Here is a 22485-nt window from a genome sequence, read left to right on the forward strand (position 1 = left end):
CCTGCAAACGGGGAGATGAGGGTGGCTAAAATATATTCTGCAACCCTGTCTCCTCGTTGGCTACAAATTTCAACCCTCCGCATACATGCCTTCCCCTTCACCCGCTCGTAAAATCACGCGTTCTCGGTAGCATCGAGGAGGACTTCTCAGGACCGAAAAGAACTGAGGATTCGAATGGTCTCTGGAAAAGTACGTCGCAGAACTGATTAGGACTTACCAGGTCCATCTAGGTCTGGAGAGATCTTGAAAGACCTGTGTACGTCCAATCAGAACCAAATCCTCGACTCGGGAAATTCTTTTGAATTTTCAGGCAAATCCTGTGAAATTCGTGGAATTTCAGGAGTTTTTGAAGGAATTCCTTGAAAATTCAGAGGGATCTGGAGTTCAAGGAGACATTTCTTTGAATTTTGATGATTTTTCATTAATTTTCCCGGACTAATTAAACTGAAATTTCCATTTCCCACGAATTTCTCCATAAAATTATGAATTTTCAATGACAAAATTCCTTAAAATTTCAGTAAGAAATTTGTCAAAATTTCCCAGAAAAACACTTTGAATTTTATTTAAGGGAAAAAAGTCGATGGAATTTCAAGTTTCTCTAAAAATTCAGCAAAAGTCTCATGAAAATTAAATATTGACTACTAAAATCGCTTGAAATTTCAGGAAATTCCCCTTAAATTCTTAGAATTCCAGAAATTCTTATTGAATTCCCCGCAAATTCAGAGGGATCTAGAATTCAAGGCGAGAATTCTTCGAATTTTCCTGATGCTTCTCCAATTTTTACAGAATAATTAAACAGCAATTTACAGTTCTCAGTGATTTCTCCATGAAACCATGAATTATTCTAATTGAAAATGAGAAAATTTATCCCCTTTCCCTTTTAATAATTCAAAATGAAACAGATGCACAGGTTGCGCATTGATTGTGAAGGCCAGCGCTAGAATTGTACATTCATACGAATTGAATCCTCGCTTCATCAGGCAGTGCATTCGTATTGTCATCCCCATTCACCGTTTCGTTACAACAAATGTACACACCATTTGAAGGGTACTGATTAAAACTGATAATCCCTGAAAGAGATGAAACCGGAATTATTTACTTCACCTGTCATTCACCCAACAGTGCAATGTAATCCGTCCGAAATGGAACAAATAATCGGATTCATTCGATTTCCCGCTCCGTCCTTCACGGAAAATTGACAATTTCTGTTGAAATTACAGAAGCCCCTGATTTTCCAGGGTGAGTCTCTCGAGGTACTTCCCAGATTAAACCGGAGAATTTGTAATTTGGAGGTTCATCATCTCGCCATAAAATTACTAGCGCCTCAATCACCCTCATTGGAATTCTCACTGTCATCCAATACACTAGAGGGTATTACTGCATACGAAGACATGATGAGGCATTGGACTAGAATAAAAATGTTTATTTAAATTTTTTTACAGGGACAGCCAGATGCATAATATTTAATTACCGTTAAATATTGTAACCATCAATTAGTTAACATCACTATTAAATTTTTTGAGTACTTAAGTATCGTCGATTCAAATATTCAAATGTTTAACTATTTTATCAATCAATAATTGGGGTAGGAAGATTGATGATTATTTGTGTAATCGAAAATCCCCTTTTACCAAATTTGAATTACTCACTTAGTGGTAAATTTACAGTTTCATATTAACAAATTTTAAGTACAGTCGCGGACTTAAGTTCGTGAACAGCCTGCACTTGCATCCTATGTGTTTTGTTCATGAACTTCAGTACCCGACTGTACATCGTTATTCGAAAAAATCAGATTATTAATATTATATTTTTTGATAAATTAGATCAACATATATTAAACCTTCATTAATATAAGGGTCAAATTCTTGTCATATTACAGAAATTTAATATTGATGGCGATCCCTGTTTTTTTACTTGTTTCAAAATAACAATTATTTACTCTAAACAAATTATTTATTAACCTCAAATGAACAATTTTACGTGACATTATTAGTAATTTCCAGTGACATCTTCACTGATTTTTCGGAATCAATGTCTGATTGTTGGGAATTTATGCAAAAAATGCAAATGAGGGTCACGCGGGTCAAACTAAGAGTCACGAGGTCTACAATAAAGATTATGGGGGTCATATAGTTGTCACAAATAATTGGTGATAGACTCATGAAAATCATCGACACCTCCCTGAAACTCAAAATTTTCTGTCTCTATTGTTACCACGAATTGCTGTCATCGCAGAGTGGCGCCATGATCTACTTATCACTTATCACACCCACAACATCATCAAACATCCCCCGAAAATCCCCTCCAACAGCTCCACCATCCGCAACATCTTGCCCAGACAAACTCAATCACCCTCGCAGCCCTTGAAAACCAATAGAAAGCCCTCGAGAAACATGAACTAGAGCATAAGACATTTCACATAACTCAACAATATCTTTCCAACAGACAGCACTCAAGCAGCCCTCGTCCCCGTCCCACTCGTATGTAATCTAGCCCCTCCATCTCTCCGCAGGTAAGTCGATAGGGGAGTCCCTAAGTATGGAATGGTGAGCACAGCCTTTCAACCATCCTCGGGAGTAATGCACCGAGTAACGGTATCGGCCTCAATTTCTCCATCCGAGTTGCTCCTCCCCAACCCTTTCACCGCGGCCAAGTTGTATGTCATCGATAAAGCGAGCACTCTCTATATCCCCATACGCGTCACCCATATCCGTCGATTCCACCGATATTAATACCCCTGGACATAAACCATCTACATCCCAGGTAGACTCGTCAATTCATCAAGGTCCGGGTAATGGGGATCCCCGAACGTAGCGGCCACTCGTCCTCAGACAGCGTTTACGACTCCAGCTCGACACATCTGGCTTTGAAGATGTCAACAGTTCGGGTGTTAATACCGACCGGAGGAGTGACGTATGAGATTATTAATTCCCAACAAAAACATTGTTAAAGTGGATAGGAAAATTTCCATCAAAACTTATCATTTGATTGAAATGCAATTGCATCCTTTGTCTGAATGAAGTCTTCAAATTTTGTTTAAATATCAGTAATGATTCTGGATTATAATCGGAGAACACTTCAGAGTGAATTAAATTGATTCAAAAAGTTCAAAGAGTTGGATTCTTTTCGAATGAGACAGTCTGATAAGCACTCCAACTTTAGATTTTCCATCTAATTGATGACCCTCACTATTCATCAATTATTCCGCACCTTAGATTTTTCTAGGTCAACATTAATTTCTGGCGTGATATAATAGATAATTTAAGACACTTTTACTCAGTGATGCCACGAGACGAGACGAGAAGATGCAGTCTCGTTTCGTCTCGTGACGAGACGAGAGAAGAAATTGCTCTCGTATTTCGATACGAGACGAGACGAGAAGATGCAGTCTCGTTTCGTCTCGTGACGAGACGAGAGAAGAAATTGCTCTCGTATTTCGATACGAGACGAGACGAGAAGATGCAGTTTCTGGTGTCGTCTCGTCAAGAAACCATTCTCTCGTCTGGTCTCGCGTTATCTCCTCTCGTCTCGTATCGTCTCGTCTTGTCTCCTCTCGTCTTATCTCATCTCGTCTCGTCTCGTCTCGCCTTATCTCGTCTCTATAATCCAATTTGCACGGAAAAAAATACACAGAGGGACAGAGAGGAGGAGTCGGGTCTCGTCTCGTCTCGTCTCGCCTCTCGCTTCTCTCGTTCTCGACCGGCTTGTCTCGTCTCATTTCTGTCATTATCTCGAATGACTCTTCTCGTCTCGTCTCGTTTGTCTCGTCTCGTCTCGTCTCGTCTCGTTTGTCTCGTCTCGTCTCGTCTCGTCTCGTTTCTCTCGCGTCTCGCGGCATCACGTCACCACATCCATCGATTCCACCGATATTAATACCCTTGGAAATAAACCATTCGCATCCCACATAGATTCGTCAGTTCATCAGGGTTCGGCTAATGGAAATCCCCAAACGTAGCGTCCATTAGTCCTTCGACGGCGCTTATTATTCCAGCCCAACACATCTGGCTTCGAAAATGTTAACAGTTCAGGTATTAATACTGGTCGAAACGCTGGCTATTTCCATCCACCTCCACCCAGCCGGTGGTCTGGCAAATGGAGAGGCCCGTGGAAGACCGGCAATTCAACGTAGCACTCCCTGGTCACGTTTAAAGTGGAACACTATCTGTCCCCAGTGCTATCGTTACCATCCTCGTCCAATTAACCTCTGGAATGACGGGCCTAGTTCAACACCACCTTTTTCCACTGACTATTAACTCAAGTCCATCTCGCTCTGGCGTACATCAGCGAGGGGCTGACGTGGACAGCCAAAAGGACGGGATTTGCACGGGTCTTCAGGCGAGGAAATGGCATTAATGATTCTACACTGATAGAATGATTCATTTATTCCAAACGAGATTCGTTAACTATTAACGAATGGTAGAGTTGAATATGACCAAATGAATATTCGTTAATAGTTAACGAATGGTTCACTTGAATGGCGAAAGTCAAGTCAAACAAGGCTCCTCAAATATACATTCGGTAACTATTAACGAATGAATATTTGGTGGGACCGAATGGATCCTAACCTCCAACCAAAATCCATTCGTTAACAATAACTAATCCGTTCTATCAGTGTAGATTATGATTGAAGGGAATTTAATTCATTTGGAGAGGTGGGTTCTTGCGAAATCGGGCTGTGTGATTAGCAGTCCAACTTCTCAGCTTTCGGCTGATTGATTACACACTGTTGAAAATTTTTGTCTGAATTTTCAGTTTCAAATTCCGGAAATTTTTATCGTGCTCTAATTCCAATGAAATTTTAGGAAATCTTGTCATTGAAAATTCAGAATTTAGGGGAAAAATCAAACAGAACTGTAAATTTCCGTACTATTTTTCCCTGAGCATGAATAGAAAACCAGACAATTCTGGTAAATGTATTCTTGAATTTTCAGAAAAGTGACAATGAATGCAAAAATTCAAAATTAAATCTGAATGAAATCTGAAAATTCAATGCAATTTGACACTAAAAGTTCATATTAGATTGAAAATTCAAATAAATTACGGAAATTTCGTCTTCATGCCCCTTAAAATTCTGGAATTTTACTGAATTTTCAGTGAAACCTGAAATTTCATGATTTTTTGCCTCAATCGCGATTGCATAATTTTGTATCTAACAGTGCAGTCGGAAGTCATTAGTTGTTCCGCGCCTCGGATTTTTACTTATGAAATTTCTAGAAGCTTATGAAAAATCAAATAAAATTCTTCGTTTAAGATTTTTCCATTTACTTCAACAATATTTCTGTTGAAAATTAACTAACTCATGTATTTGTTTCAATAAAAATGTTTTAATTGTATGAAATGAATACATGACTGTATCAATTCTCCACAAAAATATTATTAAAGTCATCGGGAAATTTTTAAACAAAACGTACCATTTGATTGAACCCCATCATTTATCCGGATGAAGTCCTCAGTCGAGAGAAAAAATTCCATCCAAATGCCACTAATGATTCCAGATTATAATCCGGACACTTCAGACTTCATTAAATTCACGAAAGTTAGATTCTTTCAAAATGAGGCAGTCTGATAAGCCCTCCAACCTCAGCCTTTCCACCTGATTGATGGCCCCGCCTATTCGTCAGGTATTCCGCACCTCAGATTTTCCATGTGAACATTAATTTCAACTTTGGCTCTCGATGAAGCATCGAGTGGAGAACTCCAAGGACTTTTCCCCGGGGAATATGATATAATGATGACACTAGACAGCCTGAGAAGTGTACTTGAGTTGAATCAATGAGCAGCTGTTGAAGCGCTGTGCGGCGCACACAACGAGACAAATTGAAATTCCAAATCCATCTCTTCGAAGCCAGTATGTGATTCAACAGCGCCAACTTCCATTTGTCCGTAGCGTTATTCCAACATTTTCACCCGCAGTCATGACTGCCATTTCCCTTTCCCATCTACCCCTCAGTCATTTCAATTCAAATACAAGAGGAAGGTGCATGAAAACTAACGTCTTGGGGAGTATAAATATATATCATCCCACTCGCTGTACAGATACTCTACTTGAATATGGTGATGAGGTGCAGGAGATTATTTCACGGTTCATGGAAGACATTCACCCCTTCCTTTCCCCCAACCACTCCGGAGTCCTTGATTTCTCGTGAAATTCATGATCAAAATCACGGAAATAACTTTCACGATTTTATGTACACACTCGAGGCGATTTCGATTCTCAGGCTTCAGTGGACTCGATTTGCCGCTTGGTTCTTTCCCGAAATGCCACGATTTTTTGTACGTCTGTTCGGTCTGTACTTTTCCCATTTTGTTTGTATCTGGCGCTCGGTTCGTGCCATCTCGATACCAGAAACAATCCACGTCCGGAGAACTTGAGACTCTATTTGCCTCGACCCCGTCCTGCTTATCTCATGCTCAACCGGGATTTCATTGACCCTAAAAAGGGATTACTGGGTGGATAAATAAATATTGAGTACGGCTCATATCGCGTTGTGGAGAACCGGATGGACGGGGATTTATTCAGGTTAACACGATTTTGAGTGGTGATGCCACTAGACTAGTCGAGACTAGTCGAGCATTATTTTGAAAAGATCATCACGTCTGGAAAAACATCGAAAATTTTGCAATCGTCGCAAACTCGAAAGACATTGGATCGGTGCATCTCGTCACAATTCCGGGAGGATTTATCTTGCCTGGATCTCTAGATTTTCGGTTTTTTAAGGGCACGAGACGAGACGAGACAGATATCGAGACAAACATTTGAGAAACAGAAAATACTGAAACTCAGATGTGATGGATTTTTCCAAGTCCGTGACGAGATCCATCGATCCAATGTCTTTCAAGATTACGGCGATTCCTAAACTTTCGATGTTTTTTTAGACCGTGATGATCTTTCCAAAATAATTCTCGTCTAGTCTCGACGGCTAGAAATTGACAAATTCATAATTACCGTTGAATTATGAATTCGCCAATTTTTAACATAAATCTTAAAATTTTAAATATTAAATTAACCAATAATTTAGGTAGGATGATTGACGATTACTTGGATAATCGAAAATCAAGGACCTAAATTTCGAATTAACTTGTTGACGGAAAATTTACATTTCAAAATTATCAACTATTTTGTTCACCATTAATCGGAAAATTTAGTTATTAAATTTTATAATATATTAAATGTGCTAAGTATAGTTAAACCTTGAACAATATGAGGAGATAATCCTTCTTAATATTGTCACAATCTAATATTGTCGGCCATGCCTGTGCCCAATAGACTAGATTAATTAAAATGCATTATCAGAAGAAAATGACAGTTTCATGGACAGTTTAGTAGTTATTTTTAGGAAGTCTAAATGCTTGAGCAGCGCGAAAACTAAAATTCTCCATCTTACTTGGATTTTCAGTAGAAACATGAATATTTAACGTCAAATTACGTCAAATTTGTTAATCCATTCTACATCCGTAAACTATCCTACGTCTTAGTCCCATCCTCCGATGGAGTCACCAACCGAATCATTTTCAAACCTCAAGTGATTGCATTTACAACTGATAAGGACGGAACTTGAAAACTTTGGGGTTGGTATAATGTCTGGGTGAAACGTGAGAAAACTGGGGAATTGGCACTCAGTGGTGTCAATGCAAATACTGCCTCAGCGCTCAAGATCAATGAGTCTACGTCTTCTTAATGCTCTCAAAGCGATCCGAAAAACACTCGATCCAATGATGTTTCGCCTGCAGGTCACAGGGGGGTGAAACGGAAAAGGAGTTTTATCGTTCTCGAGCCCTCATTCAATCGCTGAGTACGAAATTTTCTAATTTTCAAGTAACTATTTAAGTGTGCATTTGAACATTTTTTGAATATTGATTTTATTCATCAGATTGATTGATTTTTTTCTCATCACCTACGGGTGTCAAACTATTTTTATTGGATGTTTTTATAATTATTGAAATAATAGTTTCTAGTTTATTCGTCTTTTGTATACCCTCTCGGGTGTTTACATTTTTTGTTTCCCAACCCCTTAAGATCTATAAATGTTGATAGTAGAGCCATATTGATTACCTCAAGTTTTACAAAATATTTGAACATTACATGTCATAATACATATTACATATTGATATTACTAGAATACATTGTTCGTCCTTTACATAAGTAATCACATTTGAACTGCAGGACTAGCCAGTCATATACATAGTAATATCACAGGATCAATTCCATATCCATCTTAAAGTACGTAGAGAAAGCTTGAACAGAGAACATAGGAATTATTGAAATAATATTAAAATGCGTCTCGAGTTGGTACACCTGTCGAGTGTTTTCTCTCTCTCAGTTCCATGGGCACGCGCCTGCGCGTGATTCGAATGTCAGTGAAACTCATAATTTTCCGAATCATTTGTTCAAATAACTTTCTTATGAAAGCTGAAAAAAATCTGAAACTTATACGTGTTCTCAAGAAAGATTTGATTATCACCCACTAGTTTTTCCTCAATAGTTCATTATTTTTTTGGGTGTCATAAAAATTTCCCTACTTGAGAGTGGGGTAACCTCGGAGGTTATAGCTGGAGGGGTTACAAAAACATCCAAATTCCATTATTTCTTCCTGAGCCTCAGATCTAAAAAAATGTGCAAGAATTCCCAATGATGCAGAATGCTCAGAATTTTCTCTCATGAATTTTCCAAGTATTATCTATTATTTTGACATTTCAGGAGAAACACCTTAATGAGACACACAAACATCAATTACCGGCCATTAATTTTGATTATTCCATTATCCGTAACAAATGTTCCAGAATCAGTCATCCAGAATTTCGAATTCCCCCAGGAGCTAATAACCAAAACCAAACACGAAACGGAAAGTCAGAACAAAGGAAAAAATAATTCAACATTGTGCATTCAGAACAAACTGGCAGACGGTCATTTTCCGGGTGAATCAAGTCTCGCCGGGTTTAATATCACTCCTCCCCCCGCCCACAATTCAACGCGGGCCACTGCAATCATACACGATGGGCCATTCCGGGAGCAGGTACACGAGACGGGAATTCTGGGGTAGGGGTATTGAGGACCAGTAATACTGGATCGATGTCGCGCTTAAAATACGAGTTTCGTGTTGCATATACAACAGTCTGGCATACACTGACACTCGACAAACATTCGACACTGGCTACCATTCGATTTTGGTTTACGAGTTGCATCGGTGTACCAACTGGCGCGCAAAACTACTGTGTCCCTACCAATTGATGGTATACGATGGTAGATGACTCAAACTGACGTTTCGGTTTGTGTTTGCACTTGGGAGAGGGGCGTTTTGTCCCGTGGTATTCAGCGGCCAGGATCTCCATCAGAAGCGCGATGGAATTGTTGCGTTGGGGGGGAGGGCTGGGGAAGAACGACATTGTTGAGATTAATCATGCGGTCGTTTGGACAACAACCTTGTTGGTTTCGCAGCGGGTTCGCGGGGGCAGGAGTTTATTTCAACGGTAGAAATTTCCGGGGGACATTACTTTTTTTTAAATTTTTCTTGCGACGTTGCGCCAAAATATTTAGGATTCATGGTGATGGGAATGAAATCTTGTTAGTGGGTAAAACAAAATGATTGTTTTTTCTTAATTATTTATTAGCCATTCTGTTCAACATTAGGCTGTTATTAATCTTTTGAGGAGTTTGATGCAAATAATCAGTTCCACTGAAATTTTAATTATTGTCGTCTTTTGAAATTCACTATTTGATGAGGAAATTTGATGAGGAAAACTGTGGATTTAAGTTAAATTATTGCTTGGAAATTTATAGAAATTTAAAAAATTATGGGAAAAATTCCGGAATTTTTAATTAGCTGAAAATTTAGTGGTATTTCCTACTGAGTATTCCAATTTTTTATAGAAATTCAAATAAGTTTGACAATTTTCGTGTTCCGATTGATAAAAAAAAATTGGAATTCCACTAAATTTTCAAGAAAATTCAAAATTTTATGATTTTTTCATTAATCTAGATACGAAAAATTGAATTTCGTACATGTGTTTGTGCGGCTCAAGCATTTGAAATTTCCTGATCCCGCCCCTCCCTCTTTACCCTCTAAATTGAATTTAAAACCTTATCATGAATTTCGAGATTTTTCCTAGTAGTGCATTTAAATTAATCCAACCCATCATATGGATTTTCCATTTTCCACTCATTCAGGTATATTTGTAACGAACAATAAAATGATGAAAATTAATGGCCGGTAATTGACGTTTGTGTGTCTAATTAAGAGAGTATATTCCATGGAAATGAGCGTCATTGAAAGGCATGTTTTTCGGATCGCTCTGAGAGCATCAAGAAGACAGACTCATTGATCTTAAGTGCTGACTGAACCCAGCATTTCCATTCACACCACTGTGTGCCAATTCGCCAGTTTTCTCACGTTCCCTCCTTGTAAATTCTAAATTCAATGACTTAAGGGACTTGAAATTAATTCGGGCGGTGACTCCATCAGACGCTGCGACTGAAACAAAGGATAGTTATCGGATATGTAGAGTGGATTTTCGGGAAGCGAGTCTAATAGTTGGGCCCCTTAATAGTTGGGCAAATTTACCATAATTTAGTGTTAAGCATTCATGTTTTGATTGAAAATCCAAACAAGATGGGGAATTTTTCTTATCGTGCTGCTCAAACTTTTAAAATTCCACTGAGTTTTCAGTGGATGTTTTCCCCTCTAAATAGAATTAAATGACCCATTTCTGAAAAAAACTACTAAACTGTGCAAGGAATTCAAATTCTCTGCTAATATTGCATTTAAATTAATCTAGCCTATCGTATCAATCTTCCATTTCAAAATCCCAGATGACTCATTCTCTAGTAATTGATGTTTGTGTATCTAATTAAGAGACAATATTCCATGGAAATGAACGTCATTGAAAGGCATATTTTTCGGATCGCTCTGAGAGCATCAAGAAGACAGATTCATTGATCTTCCTGTGCGCCAATTCCCCAGTTTTCTCACGTTTCACCCCGCCATACTACCCCCGAAGCCCCCAAATTCCGTCCTTGTAAATTCTAAATTCAATGACTTGAGGTTTGAAATTGATTCGGTCGGTGACTCCATCAGACGCTGCGACCGAGACAAAGGATAGTTAACGGATATATAGAGTGGATTTTCGGTGAGTCTAGTATCTGGGTTAGTTGAGTTAGCGTCCTGAAGTGAAGCTGTTGGCAAAGTTTTGCCTCTTTGGCATGATGAGAGAGCCAAAGGATCGGCTTCTGCTCAAGTGGCAGCCCTGGGACCAGATAAAGTTGAATGACTTCTCTCACCGAGTCAAGATCTTCACTCAAACTGATAGTTCAATTTGCCGCCTATTATGCCACTGTCTCCAGCCATTATCTCCGGGTGAATGGGATACCGTCAGCGACTGTATTTGTATCAACGGATATCAAGTTAATGATATTGTCAATTGTATTCAAGCGCTCTTGCCCCTTTTGTCGCTGGTAGAACAATACTTGTTCCCATTGTCATCGATTCAAATCTAATTCGAGTTTTGTGGGTTTAATGTGCTTTCAGACAACGTGCCTAACAGAACTACCAGATGTTGCACCGTGTAATGGTGCTGTACGACTACCACCACCTTGTGAAGAGTCACCGAGCTCTGGCAGCAGCAAAGACCGCAGAGAGAGTCCGAGGAGAAGGTGTCGTGTATTGGCACCAATATTCCTGCTCATTGGTGCATTGTTACTGGGTGGACTGTGCCTCCCACTTCTCCTGCAATCTGCCCCAGCTACACATCAGCAGAGGCTCGATGTTATCAGGAGAATTCTCACTGAAGTGCCTCTCATTGATGGGTCAGTATCCGTTAGTTTCAAGCATGTCAACACGCATTCCTCTTCGGTTATTGGACGATTGATTAGTTTCTCCGTCATTCAGAATTCAAGGAACGATGACGAAACTAGTTGGGATCAAGTCAAATATCAACATGTTTCCACCGCTCGCTGGGAGCTTTTGAGTTCCACCAAAATTACTCACCTCTCACTGATCTTGTTACAGCAATATATTGGTAGCTTGCTTTTGTTTGTTTAGGCACAACGATCTGCCCTGGAACGTGAGAAAGTTTGTACACAATCAACTTGGTGAAGTGAATCTCAGCAGTGACCTGGGCAGAGTTGACCCTTGGGCCAGGTCTGACTGGAGTCACACCGATATACCGAGATTGCGCGCCGGTCTCGTTGGAGCACAGGTAAGTTGATTACCATTGAATTTTACTCTCCTCTTTGCTGTTTCGGTTGTTAGGGGGCGTAGGACGTTCGTTATCTGGGATTGAACGGTCAAATTGGACCGCGGATAAACGAAATATTTTGGCGTTTTCACTGGCGGCGGATATTGACAGGTGTCTTTATGGTTTTTAATTGCCTCGATTCGTTATTTATCAGGAGATTTCACGAATTTTAAAGCTGACAAGAGAATATTTTCTTGTATCGAGTAAACCTTTGTCGAAAGTAGTTTTTTATCTCAGTGCAGTCAAATCATGAGGAAATAATTGTCATAGATGGTGAATAAATTATCGCCATCATAATTTGAAGATTACGTCAATAGAAAGAAACGTTGAACTTGTAACGACGAGATGTTCGAATGAAAAATTGAAACACAGATGTCTAATCGTGTACCTGCAACCATCAGATTGTGATGATGAAAAATGATCTCCCACACGGAGAGAAATATTCAATAAAAATTACCAGAAAAAAAGACGTAAAAATTACGTTTCGAAACGTAATCTGGGAGCGAAGTAAAATTCAATAAAAAGTGTCAATCGTCACGTAGATTCTACGATCTGTTCCGTAAAAATTACTCATCCGTCCGACGAGTCACGGCTAGCTATGAGTCACCGTGAGGGGGAGATTTTAACAACACGTTCCGTAATTTTTCCGGACTTTTTCGTAAAAATTCTTAAACATCCAAGAATTTTCATGTTCAGAGGCATAATAAGTCTTGAAGTTTCGGTTAGATTTAACAACTTCCAGAAAAATTACGTGACTTTTTCGTATTTTTTCGGTGACAGACCCGAAAATTTACTGAACGTTTCAGATTTATTCTCTTATATTCCTATAGAAATTCACTGAAAACGATCCTCGCTTGCGGATTACGTGAAATGTTCCGTAATTGTTCTTGAATATTTCTCTCCGTGCAGTTTTACATCCGTCATGGCGGGAAAAATGGATCAGGGAGATATTATAGTTTATCAGGGGCTGTAAGTAAGGCTCGGGATGACTGTACATGCCGCAGAGGAGATCTATCTATTTACCAATTTGTCGATATCACGGGCGAAATGCCTTGTGGCAGTACGAACAGGATACCCTTGTACCGGATAAGAGTTAACGCTCACTTGTTGACCCACTACGTACTGTCGTAACTTATCGAAGATCCTATGGCCAGACTTGTGTCCGGCGAATTTATCTTGAGGATCTAACCAGTCGAGACTGTGTAACCCCCATTTCAGTACAGAAAATATCGTTTCAGGGGGGAGGGATATGCTTTCCAATACGGCCATTTGCAGAGAGTTATCGACCCGCTGAGGGGTCTCTGGTTGAGCGGGTCATTTCTTACAAGAATTCACACCAACTATTGGTATGAAGAAAAATTGCGATTTATTGATAAGTGAATCCTCCGTTCGACACTTTATAAAACACCGGTTGAAAATCGCGTGTCTATGGGGAAAAGTATTATTTCCTCGTCAATGTATTCTGTCTATGGTGTAAAACTATGGAGTTCTCTCAGATCAAATGATTGTCGTAAAATAGATTACATTTTTTCCCGCCCATTTCCCTCAAGTAAATCTGTTTCTCTCCATCAAATATTCTCACGTGGAACATGTAATAAATTTTGTTTACAATCGGACGATTTCGTTAAAAAAATTATCTCAAAATGGATAAAATTTACGAATACCACCAAATGAAGAACAATAAAAAAAAGTTCTCTTTATTTCCAATACTGACAAGTGAAGCTCCTAATTTCTTTACACCAATTTCTAAAAAACATACTAACATTCAGTAAAATATGAGAATATTTGGATAAAAATTCGAAGTACTACCACAGCAGTCCCCCTCTCCTACCCCCCAGAGGAAACACAATCGGACATCCCCACCAATCACACGATTCATCAGCCCCGCTGACACTGCTTCATTTCTGGACACCTGTTTGTCACTGATACGAAACGACGTTGACACGGCCAAGAACATGCCAATTGGGACATGGTTGGAGACAAGAACTACAAGGAGATGACCCAAATGCAGTGCCAGAGGCGGGCTTTGTCGATTACCTCCATTCACGCCTGATTACACTCAGTGCGCCTACACGGTTGAAATTGATCGCTGCCCGGAGGGATAGGAGAAAGGGACCAACTGAGAAAGGCTGATTGTACACGTCCTGAAGACCATGTCAACCTGTGAAAGCATTGAACGCATTCTCGGAAAACTTTAGCACTGACTATGAGATCGCCAAGGTTGTCGGAAAAGGACCAAAGAGTGATCAAGTGCCTTGGAACTCAGTGAAGTAGGTCAGACTAATCTTTAATGTTCGTAATGTCTCTCAAAAACTCCAGCAATCACTCGAAGCACAGCGTTTAAGACCCGAATATTCTGCGAGGTCCAGAAGTTGTGCCATTTCTATCATATGCCATCATGCTGCTGCGTCCAATGAAGTACACGTCCTAAGGATCATGTCAACCTGTAAAAGCATTGAACGCATTCTCGGAAAACTTTAGCATTGACTATGAGATCGCCAAGGTTGTCAGAAAAGGACCAAAGAGTGATCAAGTGCCTTGGAACTCAGTGAAGTAGGTCAGACTAATCTTTAATGTTCGTAATGTCTCTCAAAAACTCCAGCAATCACTCGAAGCACAGCGTTTAAGACCCGAATATTCTGCGAGGTCCAGAAGTTGTGCCATTTCTATCATATGCCATCATGCTGCTGCGTCCAATGAAGTACACGTCCTAAGGATCATGTCAACCTGTAAAAGCATTGAACGCATTCTCGGAAATCTTTAGCATTGACTATGAGATCGCCAAGGTTGTCGGAAAAGGACCAAAGAGTGATCAAGTGCCTTGGAACTCAGTGAAGTAGGTCAGACTAATCTTTAATGTTCATAATGTCTCTCGAAAACTCCACCAGTCACCCGAAGCACAGCGTTTAAGACATTAATATTCGGCAAGGTCCAGAAGTTGTGCCATTTCTATCCTATCCCATCATGCTGTTGCGTCCAATGAAGTCCCCCAAGTTCACAGTTGACAGAGTCTACTCTTGGGCAATGGTGGCAGGTGTCGATATGCCAATCACGTATTAAGATTACAGGCTTGGGGTCCTACTGAATGACGTTGCTTTATCGAGAAAGGATCCGGTTGGTTAGTTGGGATGGAGGCGAACGAGAAGTGAGCACCAGGAGTAGGTTGAGGGGTGGGCAATGGATGGGAGTTGGACGGATTGTCGACGTTCACTGGTTGATGATACTGCTGTTGCCTGTGAGGAAAGGGTAGATGGCTAATGCGCATCTATTCGCAGTGGTCGCTGAGGACTCTGATTGAACGCTGCAGCTTCATCCATAATTAGGTCATTCCGGGATGCATCCAACGTATATCTATACGGATTAACTGTGTTAGATTGGTGGGAGGGAAGGTGGGAATCGATAGTTTTGGAAATTCTATCGCCCATTCAACGATCCGGGTCTCTGGCGAATTAGCGATCAGATCATCGTGGAACTACGATGTTTGATGTAGATGTTTGATTTTAATGAAGAGTTCATGGGGAACTAATTTCCAGGACTGTTATCTATGGTGATGGATTCTTCAACTGCGTTACGATCTTCAGATTTTTTTATGAGTGAATATGCTATCGGACGCCAGGACGCGGCGTAATTCCATAGGGATCATGGACTAAATTTTGTAACCACCTAGGGAACGACCGGCGCGAGTTAATTGTTGACGCGCCCGGTAGATGTCCTCACACTGTTCCTCGCTCTCAAGAATATCATATACCCGGAATAGTACATTAGAGTACAAGGGCACAAATTTCGTTTTCAACGAATGTGTAGTTGACAGGCCGAGCCGAAGGCGAGGTCTGTACACACATTTGTTGAAAACGAAATTTATTACCGAGTGCTCTATAATATTTTATGTCAAGTCGTGCAGAAGTCGAGTTTTGAGCAGGCGATAAACTCGACGTATTGCACGGCGCGACATAAAAATGGTTCTTTTGAATCAAATAAAAATCTTTCTTGGAGGTTGCAGGGGGGGGGGGGAGGGTATTTGCGTTTTTTCAGGCGAAGTCGACTTTCGCAAACTCGAATTTTTTCGCGAAGTGAACGTTGAATCCGTATCTACTGACGATTCTGAGGCCATCGAAACACTCGGAGGGGCAAGATATGCAGAAATAAAAAAATTGAAAAATTTGAATTTTCACCCGGTGCAAAGGGGGGGGGGAGGTGTTTGCGTTGCCTTTTACTTATTTCAAGAATATTTATGTTACAAATAAACAAACTTGTTTACTTGTTCGAAGAAACAGGATTTAACTTTATTAAACAAACAATTTATTTGGATCTATTAAAAATTTATTAGTAATAAAACAACATTTATTTAATACAAACAAAACTGCGCATAAAATTTTTTTTGTAATTTAAAAAAAAATTGTTTGTGTACTATTCAGATAAATATTTTTGATAATTTGAGCACTTTTGATCAATAATCTATAAACAATTAATTTGCCACCATAAAAAACATTTGTTTAGAATCGTAACAAATTTATTCATGTTTAGAATTTTACCAGAAATCGATTTCATGTCTAAAAAATTAGATTTCCGAAAGTTTAAACATTTTCAATTATTCATTTATAAACAACTAATGTTTAACAAATAATAATGCACAAAATGTAATTTGAATGATGCTGAATATTCAAGATCTTTTTCAAATTTTTCTCGCGCAATTTAATCGCCAAATTTGATAACTTTCTTATTATTATTATTTTATTGATGCATAAGGATGCAAAATTTGTTTTTATATTATAAAATAGCCCAAAAAGAAATAGAATTTTCTATCGAATTCGCTGTATCAAATCGGATTGCCAAATCGCATAAACCCATTCATTTGATTTCAATAAAGTTGATTTCATTCTTTTAAACCGTTGCTTTGAATGTATCCTCCAGGGGCAGGCGTTAGAGTTGGACTTCATCCCCACCCTCCTCCCCTGCGCCATCATCACCAGTTCAAACCCAAATGGCCAAAGGATTGCGCAATTTCCCCTAATTGTGAAAACACATTCACCATAATTCACTGAGCAAGATGTATCCGTTAAATATATCGCCACACTATAAAGCGCAAACTCAAATCTTTCACTCATGGGTAGACTTGCAACACGAGTGACTTTACCCACTACCCATGTATATTCGAGTGAGCTTTATATCCTGCTGGGAGGCGAGAGATGTTTCTGTCGGTTTATGGAGGGCGGGGATGAGCCACCATACGGCACAGAGAAACTGAATTGATAAAGCCCGGGAGAGTATAGCAGTGAGTTGTTTGCGTATGCCACATATCGGTCCCGAAAGAGGGACAAACATCGGAAATGAAATTCCGGACTGACAGTGAGAAACACTACGAGTTTCGCGTATTTTGTTTGTGTATTCAAAGGTAAACAGGGGTTGAACGCCGCTGATTGGTGGTTGGGTTTGTTAGCGAAATCCCAAGATCATCAGTGGGGAAAAAGAAGCCATCAGCATTGATAACAGCTTTGCAAGTTAATTGCCCGTGAAGTCCTCATTAATATCAAACATCTACATCAAACACTATAGTCCTATGATCCAATCGTTAATTCGCTAGGGACACGAATCAGTGAATGGGCGATAACATTTCCAAAACTATCAATTCCCTCCTCTGTTGACATTAAGAATGACATGATCGTGATTAGGTCCTCGAAATTTATGTGTTGCACGCAGAAAAAATTATTTTTTAATTATTTCGTTAATGTTCCTCCAAAAGTAAACTTCATAATTCTTTTTTAGATTTATTTAAAAGGTTTCAAAGGGTTCAGCATCGAGATTCAAAGGAAATTTCTCTGATGAAATGAAATTTCTCTGATGTTCGACTATGAAAGTAGAAAAGCATTTCACCGGAGAAAAAATAACCAAATTACTTGGACATCCTTAATGACTGCATCTTGCTCGGTCAATCGTAAACAATCGGTTTTCACAATTAGTGGAAATGTCTGAACCCGTGCCATCTCTTCAATTTCTGTGTGCAGTCTAGTTTCGCGCAGTGGGTAACCCAGTAAACCAGCCTCCAGCCTCTACGGAAATTGATATCACACATGTATAGTCACGTGGTGTAGCCTCTTGCGGAACCGCTTGCGAATAGCATCGTTCAATATTCCGAGTGAAATCACTGTGAAGGGTACAAATGCATTTCAAAGGATTTTTTTTACCTGAGCATTCTCTTTTCATTTGAAAATGTGTGTACTACGTATTCGTGGTAATGCATTCAATCTTTTTGACTATCGAACCGTTAACTTCGATGGATTTTGAACGCCTACGACAGATTAATCTTCAGGAGTGCTGGGTTTTTTCAGAGGTTTTGATTTTGCTGAAAGCATGTTTCAGAAATTTAAAAAAAATAGAGAAACTCCTTTTCTTAACATATGCATCATTCGTTGGATGCTTAATTCTTCTTATTTTTATTAAGTGTTGAATGAAATTTAGAATTTTTTCGGGAAGAAAGTTGAAAATTAATTTTCGTAAAAAACGTGACTTTGAATAAAATTTGAATTCAATTCATGTATTTTTTTAATAAATTAGGAAAATTTCCGAGATTCTACCAAAATGAACGATGAACGTTGATTGTTTCTAGAATTCATACACGGAGAGAAATATTCAATAAAAATTACCAGAAAAAAGACGTAAAAATCACGTTTCGAAAAGTCATCTGGGAGCGAAGTAAGAAATAATAAAAAGTGTCAATCGTCACGTAAATTCTACGATCTGTTCCGTAAAAATTACTCATCCGTCCGACGCCTCACGGCTAGCCATGAGTCACCGTGAGGGGGAGATTTTAACAACACGTTCCGTAATTTTTCCGGAACTTTTCGTAAAAATTCTTAAACATCCAAGAATTTTCATGTTCTGAGGCATAATAAGTCTTGAAGTTTCTGTTAGATTTTACAACTTCCAGAAAAATGACGTGATTTTTTCGGTGACAGACCCGAAAATTTACTGAACGTTTCAGATTTATTCTCTTATATTCCTATAGAAATTCACTGAAAACGATTCTCGCTGGCGGATTACGTGAAATGTTCCGTAATTTTTCTTGAATATTTCTCTCCGTGTAAAAACTTTAAAAATTAGGAAAAAATTCTATAGATTCTAGAAAAATTCGTGTTACAAAGCGAAAGACTTACCTTAAGCCTCACCTTTTTTCCTTAATTTCAAAAATGATTATTTCGTATCAGCCCGGCTTGTACCAAGCGCTCTCAAGTGCAATATAAGGGTCAGACCCTAAGTGTAAGAATATAAGGTTCAAAAAGTGGAGGTTAAAAAATGAGGGTCGGAATATCAGAGTCAAAACCTGAGGGTCTGAATGTAAAGGTGAAGGAATGAGGGTCAGAATGTTAGGGTTAAAAAAAGAGGATCAGAATATCAGGATCAAAAAATTAGGGTCAGAATATAAAAGCAAAAAAAGTGGGTGTCAGGCAATGAGGGTCATATGAGGGCTAAAAACGGTGATCAAGCATAATATATGACTTATATTTAGACCCTCATTGCCTGACACCCACTTTTTTTACTTTTATATTCTGACCCTAATGTTTTCACCCTAATATTCTGACCCTCATTTTTTAACCTCCACTTTTTGACCCTTATATTCTGACACTCAGTGGCTGACCCTTATATTACACTTAAGAAGACTTGCTGCAACCCGGCCTCGTACAAAAGAATCATCTTCTGATTGAAATACCCATCCCCCAATAGAGTATACGTTTTGTCCGTGTGTCCATGGAGTTTGAAATACTTTTAACAACGCAGCTGGATTATCCAGTAATTGATCACATGATTGTTTTCTCTGCACACAAAACCAACTTTTCCAAGCTAAAAAAAAATCCCGAAACACGCAATTTTTTTTGTTGGAAGCCCTTCGGGTTTTGTCATCGCATCTGTTTGCATATGCTCGGATTTATCGGAGTCCATGGGAACCAAGCGGGACGTATGCCCGGGGTCTTCCCAGGGGTTGATCGAGGTGTGAAACCCCCGAATGACGAATAATTCCAGAATGTGAATCCATTCGAGATGGGAAATTCGACATAAAAGTATCTAGCCACTTGCCAACAATTCCTCAGAATTTTTCACCCAGCATCTGCATCTGGGTTTGCAGTTCCATTACCGGATATTGCGTTTTCCCGTGGGGATAACAACGCCCTCCCCCACTCAATGTTACTACTCTCATCGCTCTCCTGTGCCCATAGAATCCTCGATCTTCTTACCCTCTTCACGCACTTTACTACGGCACTTTATGGAACATTCTCGGGGTATTAAAAAAAAATATTTATTTTCAATGTGTGCACTTGAGGATCACTTAAATGTGAATATTAAAATTTTCAGACGGCGTCTTCAATACGCGCTATCTAGTAAACCTTGCGCTACCAAGTTTAACTCCGTGTTTATGGGTATGTGGGACGTAATATTAAATTTTGATAAATCCTCTGATACCGGATGTACTGGGGAGCCAATTTCCCCATTTGGGATTTGGATGCGTATTAAATGAGGATGAAAGGCAAGCATGCGGCTATCGAAACTCTCAGGATACTCGGAAAACTTGAAAGTTCATTCGCAATGAACAGCTGTTCGGGGAGAAATTTACGTTGAGGATTGTTTTAATATTTTTTAAACAATACTAAGAGAATAGTACTGAGTCATTTTTCAGCGAAAACTCACAAATATCATTTTTGTGGTTGAAATAACGTTTTAATTCAATAATATTTTTGAATTTTTGGCACACGTTTATTTCTTTTATTTATTCTGGAACAGGTTTGCCTCGCAGTTTCTCTGTTAAAACACTGAGGACGACAAGTTTTTGTTTTTAGGGATGTGTCCGCAATTTTTAGGTATTTTTAATAATAATTTTTAGGAAGTCTTGATACAAACTAGAAATTGCTGGAATTTAAGAACGAGATTTCCAAGCTTTCAGATAATTTTTTGGAAATTGACGACAAAAATACTTAATTTTAGAATTTCTCGTTAGTTAAATTGAAAAATTACGAAAATCTATAAGTTTTTTTTCGGTAAAATTGTGGGAGAAAACGTCTGATACACTTCTTGCAAATTTTTATCAATTATCAGGTCTACTGGAATTTCAAGGAATTCTGTTATTGAAAATTCACGATTTCGCGAAGAAAACAATAGAAACAGTGAATTTGTGGAAAATTACGCCGTAAAAGTTGATAGAAATGAGGAAAATTCAGATAAATTGATTCACTGTTGAAGATCTCTGTTGGAAATTGTGATCAGGTGACAGTTACATAGAAATTTCGAGAAATTTAGTAGAAAAACCGAGCAAATTCATTAGAAAATTCTACTGGATTTCTATTGAACTTTCCGTTAGTTTTCGGCCGATTCTATTGAAACGTTCAGTAGAAAATATTCAATGGAAAAAGTCAATAGAATTCGATTTCTATATAACTTATTCTCTTTAGATATTCTCTATACAATTTCGTCTGTTCAAATTTTCCAAGTTTTTTTCATTCTACTGTCTATTTCCTTTTTCCATTCTATTGTACTTAGAAAACTCGATCCGAGGACATTCTGCAGAACATATCTCACTAGAATAAATTATATACAAAACCGAATTCTGACTTTTTCTATTGAATATTTTCAACTCAAAATTTCAATAGAATCGATCAAAAACTAATAGGAAGTTCAATAGAAATCCACCAAAATTTTCCCCGAAATCGCCGGGTTTTCCACCTAAATTTTGCATCCGTATCCTAATAAAAATGAAGTCATCTCCCAAAAAAATGATTCCTTGACAAAAGCAATTTTTCCTCCCTCTATTTTCAAATCCCCCATAAAATCCATCCCTCAAGCCTCCTTCTCAGCTCTTAAATCCTCTCTCAAGCCCCTCAAGATAACCATCACCCGCGAGAGGAGATAAATTCTCCCCGGGACTCCGAGTACACGCAGATATTTAACAAATTTTTACCGTGCCCCAGCTCCCAAGAAGTCTGGCCGGAATGAGCGTACGTTATAAGCCGACTGTGCATTAATGGAAGCTGTGAGTGGAAAATCCGCATCGGTAAAGTTCAGTGCTTATGGTGCTTATGCATAGATAAAAGCCCATGGGCCCTGGCTAAAGCACCAGCGGAGTCTGTATCAAGATATAAAAGAAGCCGGAGCGAGAAAATAAGTGCAATCCCTCCTCTGAACTTCATCAGACGTATCAACGGCTGAGTGCGATGCTCTTGCCATGTCGTCTGGTGACTCTGCCTCAATCTCCCCCTTAACCCCCCTCCC

The 22485-nt window shown here is 39.0% G+C and overlaps 1 protein-coding gene across 1 annotated transcript in view; it reads left to right on the plus strand.

The window, feature by feature from the left end:
• LOC107037971 (dipeptidase 1) overlaps nt 1–22485 on the plus strand; it is an 80158-nt gene that overhangs the window by 30863 nt on the left and 26810 nt on the right. The window contains exons 3-4 of the mRNA XM_015256815.1: nt 11523–11800; nt 12036–12192. Coding sequence (XP_015112301.1) covers nt 11523–11800; nt 12036–12192 — 435 coding nt within the window. The remainder of the gene's footprint in view (nt 1–11522; nt 11801–12035; nt 12193–22485) is intronic.

This window comes from Diachasma alloeum, unplaced genomic scaffold (genome assembly GCF_001412515.2).
Source record: "Diachasma alloeum isolate Michigan unplaced genomic scaffold, Dall2.0 Dall_scaffold_00276, whole genome shotgun sequence".
NCBI lineage: Eukaryota > Metazoa > Arthropoda > Insecta > Hymenoptera > Braconidae > Diachasma > Diachasma alloeum.